We start from the raw sequence: 13,123 nt of genomic DNA on the forward strand, positions 1-13,123 counted from the left end.
AAAATAAAATAAATACAAAGTTAAGATCCAATTAAGAAAATGCTTTTGTTAATTTGTTATCTTATAAAACGATTAAATATCTATTACTACGATTAATAAAAAAAAAAAAAAGTATTTTCTATTTATTTATGTCATTGATACAAGAAATCATTCATTCATGGTAGACGATAGAGATGGAGAACGAAGAATTAAAATTGTGTTGAAGCTAAGTAAGTAACGCTTATACTGAAGGAAAAGCCTCCGCTCTTTTTTGTAGTTTACACGCAAGGTTATCCTTCGACGTCAACATTCCTTTCTCCACCAACTTTTGTTTGTTTTTAATCTCTTTTTTCCTTTTCGTTTTTAATCTTTCCTCCATATTTAAAACCTGTCACTCTGTCTACACACTGCAACTGAAAGCCTGATCCTTTTGGCATCTCTCTCTCTCTCTCTCTCTTACTGCAGTTGAGAGCGGGAGTGGTGGAGGACTATTTTCTTGGAAATGGATTCATTCGCTTATGCAGAGAGTAGGAGACGTTGCATCGTCTTACTTTATCTGTTTCTTGGTGTTTTTCTTGCAAAGATCAGATTTTGCTTTTGCGCTAAGGTTAATTACATTATAATTTCGGATGGATATTCTCAGAAAAAAGCTTTTCTACTCCCCCTCCCCCCCTTCTTTTTGGTTGCACAGATGCTTGGGTGGTTTGCTTTTTTTTTGAAGATTTTGGGTTGGTTTCCAGGTTTATGTAGTCTATATGGGAAGCAAAACTGGCGGAAACCCAAACGAGATTCTGAGTCAGGACCATGAAATGCTTGCATCTGTTCATGGAGGAAGGTAAGGTGTTTCTGTGCTTCTCCAGTCTTTTGCATTACTGGGTTTGTCACTTTTTGCATGACTCTCTTATATATGTTTGAGAATATTTTTGGGTTGGTTGTGGAACAGCATCGAGCTAGCACAGGCATCTCACGTTTACAGTTACAGACATGGTTTCAGAGGCTTTGCTGCCAAGTTGACGGAAGACCAAGCTTTCCAGATTTCTAGTGAGCATCTTTCTTTTCAAAACCCCTTGTTTTCGCGTCAAGAATCAGGGACTAATTGCAGTGTGAATGACAATTTGAACAGCGATACCGGGAGTGGTTTCGGTGTTTCCCAATTCGAAAAGAAGGCTACACACCACTCATTCGTGGGATTTCATGGGTCTTGTGGGCGAGGAAACCATGGAGATTCCTGGGTACTCCACCAAGAACCAAGTCAACGTTATTGTTGGTTTCATTGATACCGGTCAGAACTCTTTGACATCTTTCATATTCTTACTTTAACTTGTTCCTGTTGAAGAACATTTCGTTCCTCCTTTCCTATTTAATATATCTACCACTTCGGAGTACACTAGGGGCAATTAGTTCCCTCCTAAAAATGAGAACCCTTCATTTGAATCTCTCTTTTTCAGTAACTAAGCAGTTGCAGGAGCGGGTATATATGATTAAACGCTCCTATAGGTCAGATAAAACCTTGTTGAAGATAACGGGAATTTTTGTTTCATGATCAAGTGCTTGCTGTTTAATACGATTGAATTATCAAGAAATGTTAATTATTCAATTTATCTTCCCTTTTCTGGTTCTTTAACTTATTTAGAACTTAAGAAGAATAGGGATGTTATGCCCTGTTCTACCACTACCGTTATACATCTTATTCTCCATGCACCTCCAGTTTGATTGGGCCCATTTTAATGCACTTTGTCCATTCAAGGAGGGGGAAAAAACTAGAGGTCTTAATTTTGACTACTGTCTGAAGCAGGAATTTGGCCTGAATCCCCAAGTTTTAGTGATGAAGCCATGCCTCCAGTGCCTTCCAGATGGAAAGGGAAATGCCAATCGGGAGAGGCATTCAATGCTTCATCTTGCAACAGGTTTTACCTTAATATTTAAACTCATGTTATGAACATAAAAAAAGAGGATCCTCAGGATTGCTTAAAATTTAATGGCACAGGAAAGTGATTGGAGCTAGATACTATATGAGTGGCTACGAAGCAGAAGAAGAATCAGGAAACAAAATGTCATTTAGATCTCCGAGGGACAGCTCTGGTCATGGAAGCCACACAGCCTCAACAGCTGCCGGTCGTTATGTCGAAAATATGAATTATAAGGGGCTGGCAGCTGGAGGAGCTAGAGGTGGTGCACCTATGACCAGGATTGCAGTATACAAGACATGTTGGGATTCCGGTTGCTATGATGTGGACTTACTGGCTGCCTTCGATGATGCAATCAGAGATGGGGTTCACATCTTGTCTGTGTCTTTGGGTCCTGCTGCTCCCCAGGGTGACTATTTCATAGATGCTATTTCTTTGGGGTCATTCCATGCCACCGCTCATGGAATTTTGGTAGTTTCTTCAGCTGGAAATGAAGGAAACCAAGGCTCTGCAACAAATCTTGCCCCATGGATGCTGACTGTTGCTGCTAGCTCAACAGATAGAGATTTTTCTTCCGATATCATGCTAGGTGATGGTACCAATTTCACGGTAATGCTGTTTTACTCTTTCTAATAAGAGGTTTTTTTAATATTAGCGAGGCTAATAAATTCTCAGTTGCTGTATAGGGTGAAAGTCTCAGTCTCTTTGAAATGAATGCCTCCGCGAGGATCATTTCTGCCTCCCAAGCCTATGCTGGATATTTCACTCCTTATCAATCCAGGTGAAGCAAAAGGTACTTGGTAGTCAGTTTAATTACCACATCAACACCAAGGAAAAGTTTGAATTATTTTTTTTCCTGTCCTACTTCTTCCTCAGTTACTGTTTGGAGAGTTCCTTGAATAGCACCAAGGCCAGAGGGAAGGTCCTGGTCTGTCGACATGCAGAGAGTTCAATGGAGTCAAAGCTGGAAAAGAGTGTGGTAGTGAAAGAAGCTGGTGGAGTTGGCATGATACTAGTTGATGAAGCAGATAAGGATGTTGCCATCCCATTTGTGATACCTGCAGCTATTGTTGGGAGGGAGAAAGTGGATCAGATCCTCTCTTATGTTAAAAGCACACGGTTTGTTTATTATCTACACAGGATGGAAAAGTGTGTGTTTTAATTTATTATTTTTCTGATACAGGCCATTCTGTCGTGAACAGGAAACCAGTGTCTAGAATTTTCCATGCAAAGACTACATTGGGGTCTCAACCAGCACCCCGCGTTGCAGCATTTTCTTCTAAAGGTCCCAATGCCTTGACCCCAGAGATTTTGAAGGTAAAATTTCTTTCTAGAAATTCTTTTGGGGATGCTGGATTTTGCAACTGTATGTTCCATTCTTTTTCATACCTCTTTTTCTTGGTTCATCTTCACTACATTCTTAAGACCTGCTGACTGCTGATTGTTCTCCTTGTAGCCTGATGTCACAGCTCCTGGATTGAACATCCTTGCAGCCTGGTCTCCAGCAATTGGAAAACTGCATTTCAACATTCTTTCTGGTACTTCAATGGCTTGCCCACATGTAACAGGAATTGCTACCTTGATCAAAGCTGTTTATCCTTCATGGTCTCCATCTGCTATTAAATCAGCCATCATGACAACTGGTAATTTTTTTTTTAGTTTTGCCTGATGATTTGTTATAGATACTTAAATAGCCTAAAGTAGTTGAATGAATTCCCAGTTCTATAGAATGATGTGAAACACAGATAGATTCATTTGTCCTCCTTGGACATAAAAAAACTTTTCTTTCTCTCAACCTTCTTTTGATAATAGATTTGTCGAATCCACCTAAATTGATGAAGCTATGAAGGACTCAAGTATTTCCCAATATTGGTGTCCATTTGCTCTGTTCTAAAAACCAATCAAAGACAATTTTCCTGCAAGTTGATGTAAGGAATATATATATATATATATATATATTTGCATTTAGCAGTTTGCTTAGAATAAATGAAGTCTACTAACCATAAATCACTGTCAACAAGTTTCCACATAAGAATCTGATTACTGATGGAAAATGCAGCTACTGTTTTGGATAAGAACGGCAAACCACTCATAGTGGATCCGGAAGGAAGAAGGGGTAATGCATTTGATTATGGCTCTGGGTTTGTGAACCCAACGAGGGTCCTTGATCCAGGACTCATCTATGATGCAAAACCAAGAGACTACATATCATTTCTTTGTTCAATTGGTTATGACAAGAGGTCATTACATCTGGTTACAAGAGACAACAGTACATGTCATGGGGCCTTCAGAACACCATCTTCTCTGAACTATCCTTCTATCACGGTGCCTAATCTCAAGGACACCTTCTCAGTAACTCGAACTGTGACCAATGTTGGGAGACCAAAAAGTATCTATAATGCTTTAGTTTCTTCTCCCAGGGGAATCAATGTCACTGTTGTGCCGAAGCGATTAATCTTTGACCAGTTCGGCGAGAAGATCAAGTTTACCGTGAAATTCAAGGTGGCTGCTCCATCAAAGGGATATGTTTTTGGGTTGTTGTCATGGAGGAACAGAGACTCACTGGTTAGTAGCCCTCTGGTTGTCCGGGTTGCACCTTCAAACTTGGGGTTGATGAGATAACAGCAGTTGAAAGGGTTAGAGGTTAGGAGCTTTGAAATGAAAGTGAAGATCATCTATATTCATTGCTCAGAACAGAAAAAAAAGAGAAGAGAAGAAGATCGATATTCATTATAGCCTAGAATGATAGGCCTGGAGATGGTTGGTTTATGGAATTTCCGGTAATCTGTTAAACTAGCGACATGCCAGCATATGAAACGAGATATATATTTTATTTGTCCTATCCACGCAATATGTATCTGGTGGTGCCTTGGCTCCTCTTTTGCTTATCAAATGTAAATCTCGATGGACCTTGATGGCATCAATTGTTATCATTTTGAGCCTTAAGTCTTGTGGCTTCCTCTTTGTGACAAATAAATATTTTATGAGGCAAAGTTACTTATTAAAAAACATATTTATATTTTATGAACAAAAGTTGACAGGAAAAGCAGCCAGAGGAAGGGTTAAGTTATGAAGTAATGTTACATACAGTCGTAGAGTGTATAAGCGCTGTGTAATTGCTTTGAAAAAGAGTGAGGTCTACTATTAAAAAATTAATTTTTTTTCATGTGGATCCTATATTTATTTACTTTTTTAAAGTGATTGTACGACGCTTACACAGTCACGACTGCAAGTATCATTTCTCTAAGTTATGACTTGGCTATCTTTATACATCATCATGCGTGTAACTGGTCTGGTTTTGGAACTTTCGGTTTTGGAACTATATTGAAGTGAACTGATACCGGATTGAATTTAACATTGAAATCGGAATTTTCAGTTTTTCCAATTTTGGCCTGGTCTGATTTTTTCAATTTTACGGAAAAACAAAATCATACTCTAACAAAACTTTTGCAAGTGATTGATCTAAAGTAAATTTATATTAATAATATTAATATTCATGTTTAAGATGAAAATTTCAGGTTATATGAATTTTATGTTATAAAATTAAAATTTATGTCATCAAAATTTAAATGTTATATTAAAAATTATAAGATTAATTTATGTTATATCATAATCAAATGTTAATTTATGTTATAAAATTAATAGACATGAATAATAAGATTAAAATCTCATATTATATTAATTAACAATTAGCATATAATATAAAAAAATCATATAAAAAATTAAAAATATATATATATATTTACATCTACAGGTCTGGTTCGGTTTGAACTAATGTTCTAAATATCAAAACCAAAACCAAACCGATTTCTAACCAATTTTGATTATCAAGAATAGGAACTGGACCAAACACACCGGTTCAATCGATTTTACCGGTTCATTGATTTTTTTTACAACCCTAAGACTCAAATGCATTCATGGAAAAAATTTGTCTATAACCAGATTGTTAATTGTTTTGACGTGACTTTCTTTTATGACTAATTTTATTGAATTACATAAAAATAAAATAAGATGAAATGCTAAATTTGAATTAAATAATGTTCTTGACCTTCTAATTTTTTTTTTCAATTACTTAAAATTTATGATGATATGATACAAAAATGGATAACACAATTAAAATTTATTTTTCAAATTAAATTATACTGGTGGTTGGTGTGTGATGTAAAAGTCTTCAAATATTTTTTTTATCCTTAATCTAAAAAGAGAAATGGTAATCAGTCAGTAGTCCTTCAACTTTGGTAGGATCTCATATTTGATGATTAAAGACAATACAGAGAATTTGGAACTTACAGAAAGGGGTCAACTCTCGACCTACACTTTCATCTTTGAACATTACTATTATACTGAGTATCATGGTAATTGTTATCGATGTAAAGGGATTAGGCCAAAGGTATGTACAACATCTACGACTGCAACTCTGAAGGATCAAGTAGGCCTTCTAACACAACAAGCTGGTCCAACAGCACAAGCTTCTCATCTTCAAGGGTCTTGACCTCGTCTTCAATCTCTCTCAGCTCTCCCCCCAGTGCAAAGCTCTCTTCTTCGAGCAACAAATACTTCCGTCTCAATGCTCGGTACTCACCTCCAGATGTAGAAGAATCAGGCAATGAATCGGAGTTGGATCTCTCCGGCTGCTGGGACAATGGTGAAACCTCATTCTTCAAGTTTCTCTTGGAGGTTTTTGGCCCTGTTTTCAGTGACAAAGACCCTTGTCCCCCATGAACCTCTTTGACATCATTTCCTTGTAAATGAAACAAAGAAGTCTTTTGGGTTGATATTTTCTTTTTCCGTATCTTTGGATTCAAGTTTTCCTCAGACTGTAGCATCCTTGGATCTTGCATTTCCAACCAACTGCTGCACACCGTTCACAACCACAAAAGCACTAAAACCGGTTACCTAGAGAAACATAGAAAGTAAATTTGGAAGATATTCCGGATAACCTCGTGGCTTTTGTCTACAAATACCACACTTGTTTAGATGGTTGGAGAGAGAGGAGAGAGTTTATGGTGTTTAAATACGTATTTACATACTGAGTCAATGAAAGATGCATACAACTTGAGCACACTAGAACAAATTAATTCTCCTTGTTTTATTTTTATTTTTTTTAAATACACCTACGAGCTTTTACTAAGATGGTGACTCTTCTCCCTAAGAACATGGTGGAGGATGAGGTTGCGGTTCAAATAACTCCATTCTACAAAATGTTTTCTTTTTTGGTAATTCACTGTAAACATACTTCAGATCACCCTCCACCGCACATGCACATGCCCATGCCCCAAAAAATGATTTTATGTGGCACCAAATTGGAAAAGAGAAATATAGTGACAAGAATCTGGATGTTGAACAGAAAAGAAAACCTATATAATAAACGGATCATACAGATTGAGTAGCTTGCAACCATCTTTCAAAAGTAACAAGAAGAAAGCATAGAACCCCTTGGGCTTGGGGGTATGCTCCCCTAGGTCTAAGGTTCAAATCCTCTTGGGTGCAAACAATCTCTAGGAGCCATCATATTTTTCTTTCTCAAACTAAATAGTTTTTGGCACTTTTATCGTAAGGCTCCAGTGAGCTTTTCAGTTCATCTTCCAAAACAGTGCAACAACTATATCCTCAACTATAACAATAATTATATGCAAGCATGACAATCCGACAAAGTGATTCAAAAGAATAAATACACGTATAAAAGAATCCCCAACTAACCATGTATTAAAAACTCGGAGAAGGCTTTGTTCTACATTTACTACCTAAAGCATAATTTAGATAGCTCCCCCATATATTAACGCAGCTCCTTAATCAAAGTGCAGCCCTAGAGTCACCTGGCCACCATTGTATAGCCTGGTCCACCATATTTGGGTTCTCATTTTGATCCAAAATTTGAGTATTAACTGGTTATAATTGTTTTTTGGTAAGTGCTGGACCGGTTTCAACAATGATCCTTGCACAGGCCTTTGATATGTACTGCTTATAAATAGAACTATACATACGTCTTTACCCCCTTTTTTTCACGTTGACCAATCTAGAAACCCAAGAAACAGTAGACTTGCTAGGACCCACCTTGATCCATGTCCTCAATATATTTAGACTACAAAATCTAACCTCTTCTAAGAGCAGTCACTCAGCACCAAACCTACAACAATAGTTCTTTTACAATTCGCAGAATTTATATTAAAAATCCAGTTCTGCTCAACATTTTTCAATGGTTTGTTACTCAGCAATATCTAGTGAGTTTTGAACCCAAGATTGCAAATATCCGACTCCAACTCGATTCCATCTCCAAAAGGAAGAAACCCGCTCCGCACCATTTTGACTCCGCCAAAACAGAGCGGACGTCGGATTGGCGTGTTAGGTGGACGGTTCAATAGATTTTTTTTTTTTTTTGAATTTATGTTTTTCCCTACCACAAACCAATTTCCATAAATTAGCATAACTAACATTCAAATCAAGTTAAATTAAAAAATCGAGAAATTCAAGTATACAAAGGAAACGCCTCCCTTCTGGCCGCTTCTGTATACACAAACAATAGAAAACTACATACACTTTGAATCCCAAAATCAACACAACTCCCTTGAAATTCAATCAGGATGCAAAGCCCCAAACAAAAACCAGCTCTAAATCACCGACCCAAGTCATAATAATCTACCAAAAATTCATGAAATAATAATCGCAAAAAAGAAATCCGCTCTGACCGTATGAACACAGAACCTGAGTTGCTGATCTTAGAAGGCCTGATTTCAGACAAAACCAAAAAATAGACAGAGAGACAGAGCTGAGAGAGAGAGAGAGAGAACGTGGTGAGAGAGAAAGATATAGTACCTGAATGAGGGCAAGCCACCGAATGGGTGGCGGAGAAACGGCTGTAAAAAGGCAGCGGCGAGAAGAGGCAGGGGGAACTGAGGAAGGGGCAAAAACCCTAACAATCTTTGTCTCTGACCGAGTATCGTATCGCCGGGAGTGGAATGGGTAATTGGCTGAAAACTAATTGGCTTGGAACCTTTACTAACGGAGCACGGCTATATATCAACAGCATTCTCCGCACATTATATATAATGTTTTTTTTTTTTTTTTTCCTCCCCTCAACACAGTATGCTGCGGTTATAACGACTGATGTAAGTAATTTCTCTTACTAACGCGGCCTATCTCCATCAATCAGAGGTTTGAATAACAGAATCATTTAAATTCATTTTATCTTATTTAATTATTATATTTTTTTAAATTACAAAAAATATAATAAATTATTTAATTTTCAGATTTTAAAATAAAAATAATATTAAAAAATAATATTCTAATAATATATTTCTTTTAACTTTTAACTTTTATATCAATTTATCTAATCTTAACTTGCTATTCAAACTTTCCCTAAGACTGCTTTTAGATGTTAAGATGATTTTAAATGATTTGAGTTGATTTATTAATAGTAATAATTTGTGAATTTAATTGAAATGTATTTAAATGTAAATAGATTGAAATATGTGTTTAAATGTATTAACTATATTGATATGCGTTTAACTTTTTTATAAAATAATTAAAAAAAATAGTAGATCCCATCAAAAAGTAATTTGAGATGAATTGAGTGGATTTCAACAACCAAACACACAAACTAATCATTCTTGGATTTATTTCACAATCATTCTTCCAAATTATCCCAATGAAAAAAAATTACAATCTACTCTTTCACTCCTCAAAAAGATAAAACTATTTCTCAAAGTTATTAAAAGATGAAATAATTATATTAACTTTTAAAAAATAAATACAACTAAAACTTATTTTTTTAAAGAATAATGCTACTATACCGCCTTATTTTGACCACTCATGTATTCATTTTTTTAGTTTTTAATTTTACTTATTGATTAAAGAAGTGATTATTAGTATATTTGTGTATTTTTTTATTTTTTAAAAATATTTAAATATGTTTAAAAAATGTAAAGAAAAAAAGAAAAAATTAGGAATGAAAATTTGTACTAGTGGGCATGCCCAAAAGTCAAAGCTGGGCGGCACACTAGCATTACCATTTTTTAAAATACCTTTAAGAAGTAAAAGATCTTGATAAAAAAAATAAGAAAATATGTTTTTTTTTAAAAAGACGTGTTCTTCTTTTAATTTTTAATTTCTTATCTGTTACATTTTTTATTTTGAACATATAATTATTCATTTTAATATTTTTCTTGACTTTTTATTTAATTTCTTAGGCTTTTTTATTTTTATTTTTATGAATATGTTTATATAAATTATTTCTATTTTTATTTTCATGTTTTCAAAATTCTTTATTTTTATTTTATATCTTTTTTTATCAAGGATAATTAGTTCTATTTTTTTTTTTTTTGTTTTTTATGAAGATGGAGCATTGAAATTTTTGGTAATGAGAGTTATTGAAATCTTTAATAATTAGTCTAAGGGATAATCAATAATTAAACGGTGGTAGTGTGAGAGGGTTTGTGTATCGTTTCCATGTTGAACATCTATGCAAGCACATGCATGCTTGCATTATTGTTTCGGAGAAAGTATGCTTCCACGTGAGAAATATATCTTTAGAGTTAATTTATATATAAAAATAATAAATAAAGAATAAATAGAGTGCAAGAAAATAAGTGTTGAGATTACTGGAGTGCAAAGAGACCATATAACTGGAGTAGTGTGCAATGAAAATAGAAAATACTCAAAATATTAACAAGTGATCATATGAACAATAATACCTGAAAAATATTTAAAAACTACAAGGGGAGAATACAAGAAAGCAGAATAAGAGAATGACTCTTAGATTCTGAAACTCTTAAGGGTTCTCGTAATAAGGTCCTGCCTTTCAACAAAGTCAAGCCCTTCTTATATAGGCAAAAAGCGGCTTATTAGTATAATAATTCTGGGGATGAACAGTAACTTTGACTTTTTGATTATTCATTTGATCGAAGAAAAGCTACTGAAAGTAGAGATAAAGCAGCGAGAATTTATGACTTTGCAAGAACTAGTATCGAGAATCATGGGGTCTTCCGTAATAATTGTAGTAGTGTGACATCTCCAAATTCTGATTGGGATTTGACGAAATTTGAAGTGTCGGAAAGTGCAACACAAAGTTACCTGCCTCCGTTCCTGACAGATAAATATGCAAAGCATTTAACATGCAACTAACAATATGCAATATTCGCAGCAGATAATTTTTTCCTTTGAGCAATACTATATATACCTGAAGTAATATATCCTAAAACATAAACATGCTTAATAAAATTCATGTGATAACTGGTATCCAAAATATTACAGTATTTGTCCAACAGGTCTGTAACATAAAGAGTATTGGAGACAGCGCTCCATAACTACAGTTTGAAAATAAAAACTATTGTATTAATTCGCTTAGTCGTTCACGTAGCTCAACTATGAAATCCAAACTGACATCCAAAAAATAGGGGATAGGCTCCATCAACTCTTTGTCTGTATTCTACATTTTATTCGACCTCGTCCAATCTCCCATGTGTCGGTTCTCCAGGTCCTGACACATCGTCTACCATTACGAGGAGAATAGTAGTTGGGACTACAAGTGAGATTTGACTACAAATCTCAGCAAGTTAACAAATAATTTAAATCGACAGTTTAAAGATGCATGCATGACAGTAAAAACATGAATGTAAAAAGTGAGCATGAATAAGCTTGACGTGACATGGCAGACAACATGACATGTGCTAACATGACTTGAACTGACATGAAATGAAATGAATTGATATGGAATTAACATGGCATAAAGTTGAACGTGAAACTGAACATGAATTGAACGTGAACTAAATTGAGACTGAACATGAACTAAATTGAGACTGAACATGAACTAAACTTAACTGAATGTTAAAATAACATGAACATGAATGTGAAATACATGAATTGGAAATGCTAGCTCCTGTAATTGAAATTATGCATTTTGATTAAGAAAATGAGAGTACTCAGGTAGCTCCTACAGCTTTATCATGAGTGTCCTTTTTGTATTATGGAAAATTATACTCCTTCACTATAGTACCAGGTAGCGATATGCCTTGGCCACAGTACTAGGTAGATCATAAATTAACTGAATTAATATGGCATGAAATTGAATATAAGACTGAAACTTGAAATTAACTTGACTGACGTGAAAATATTGTTTTCGAGATACACTCTATACTCGAGACATAACGTGATATGAAGCGAAAAGACTGATGACTTGACGTGGTGTAACGTGACATGTGCGTGAGATGAATGACATGACGCAACATTAAAAAGATAAACATTTCGTGACATTGACATAACATGTAACAGATAAACGTTTCGTGACATGGCATAACATGAAACAAATAAACATTTCGTGACATGACATAACATATAACAGACAAATATTTGGTGACATGACATAATATATAACAGACAAACATTTTGTGATATGACATAATATATAACAGACAAATATTTTGTGATATGATATAACATATAACAGACAAACATTTCGTGACATGACATAACATATAATAGATAAACATTACATGACATGACATAATGTGTAACAGTTAAACATTGTTTGATAGAATATATTGTATAATGGATAAATATTGCATGACAAAATATATTATGTGAGAGGTAATTACTTCGTGATAGAATATAATATGTGTAATAGATAAACATGTAGTGACATGATATAGCGTGACATATATGATAACATAGGTACATAAAAATAGTTCTCTTATCAACATACATACACAGTAATCTGACAGTAAGTTAGACACTAACCTACAATGATCGTCGCGTTACGAAGAAAAATGTGCGAAACACGAGATACTATAAGTAGGAATTTCTAAACGTTTAAAACTTCATCACTAATAACTTAGAAAACCAAAAACACTACTTTAGAGTAAAACTATCATTTTACCCCTACATGTGGGAAAATGACAATTTTACCTCTAACTTAATGATTTTACATCCTAACTCCAAACTTACCTATGTAAATTTTGTTCTAAATCCAACTATCTAATTAGAAGAATTTAAAACATATCACAACCATAACAAACTCATCAAGGCTGAAGCACACATAAGCTAAAACTCTTGATTTTTGTTACAATTTTATCAAACCTCATTCCTCATGCTTAAACTAAAATATTGCAACATAAAAAAAATCGTATCCTATGTCCAAATAGCATACTAAAACAACCAAGAAAATACACTTCACAAAATCACAAATCTTTTCAATAAAAAGTTTCAAGCTTCTTAACTAAAAACACAGCCTTTGATTCTCAAGG

At 34.6% G+C, this 13,123-nt stretch overlaps 2 protein-coding genes across 2 annotated transcripts; one reads left to right on the forward strand and one right to left on the reverse strand.

Annotated features, from left to right (window-relative positions):
• The first annotated feature begins 364 nt into the window (after positions 1–364).
• Positions 365–4,888, forward strand: LOC121249872 (subtilisin-like serine-protease S). The gene is made up of 11 exons (XM_041148706.1): positions 365–586; positions 720–814; positions 923–1,020; positions 1,103–1,261; positions 1,775–1,886; positions 1,967–2,495; positions 2,573–2,667; positions 2,763–3,005; positions 3,089–3,203; positions 3,343–3,529; positions 3,946–4,888. Exons 1-11 carry the CDS (start codon positions 482–484, stop codon positions 4,506–4,508), a joined length of 2,301 nt encoding a protein of 766 aa, XP_041004640.1. The 5' UTR covers positions 365–481; the 3' UTR covers positions 4,509–4,888.
• A 1,220-nt stretch (positions 4,889–6,108) lies between these two features.
• On the reverse strand, positions 6,109–8,882 carry LOC121249874. Its single transcript, XM_041148707.1, has 2 exons — positions 8,700–8,882; positions 6,109–6,740 (listed from the first exon to the last, which is right to left on the reverse strand). The coding sequence occupies exon 2, from the start codon at positions 6,725–6,727 to the stop codon at positions 6,290–6,292; it is 438 nt and encodes a 145-aa protein (XP_041004641.1). The 5' UTR covers positions 6,728–6,740; positions 8,700–8,882; the 3' UTR covers positions 6,109–6,289.
• Positions 8,883–13,123: the final 4,241 nt, after the last annotated feature.

This window comes from Juglans microcarpa x Juglans regia, chromosome 2D (genome assembly GCF_004785595.1).
Source record: "Juglans microcarpa x Juglans regia isolate MS1-56 chromosome 2D, Jm3101_v1.0, whole genome shotgun sequence".
Lineage (NCBI taxonomy): Eukaryota > Viridiplantae > Streptophyta > Magnoliopsida > Fagales > Juglandaceae > Juglans > Juglans microcarpa x Juglans regia.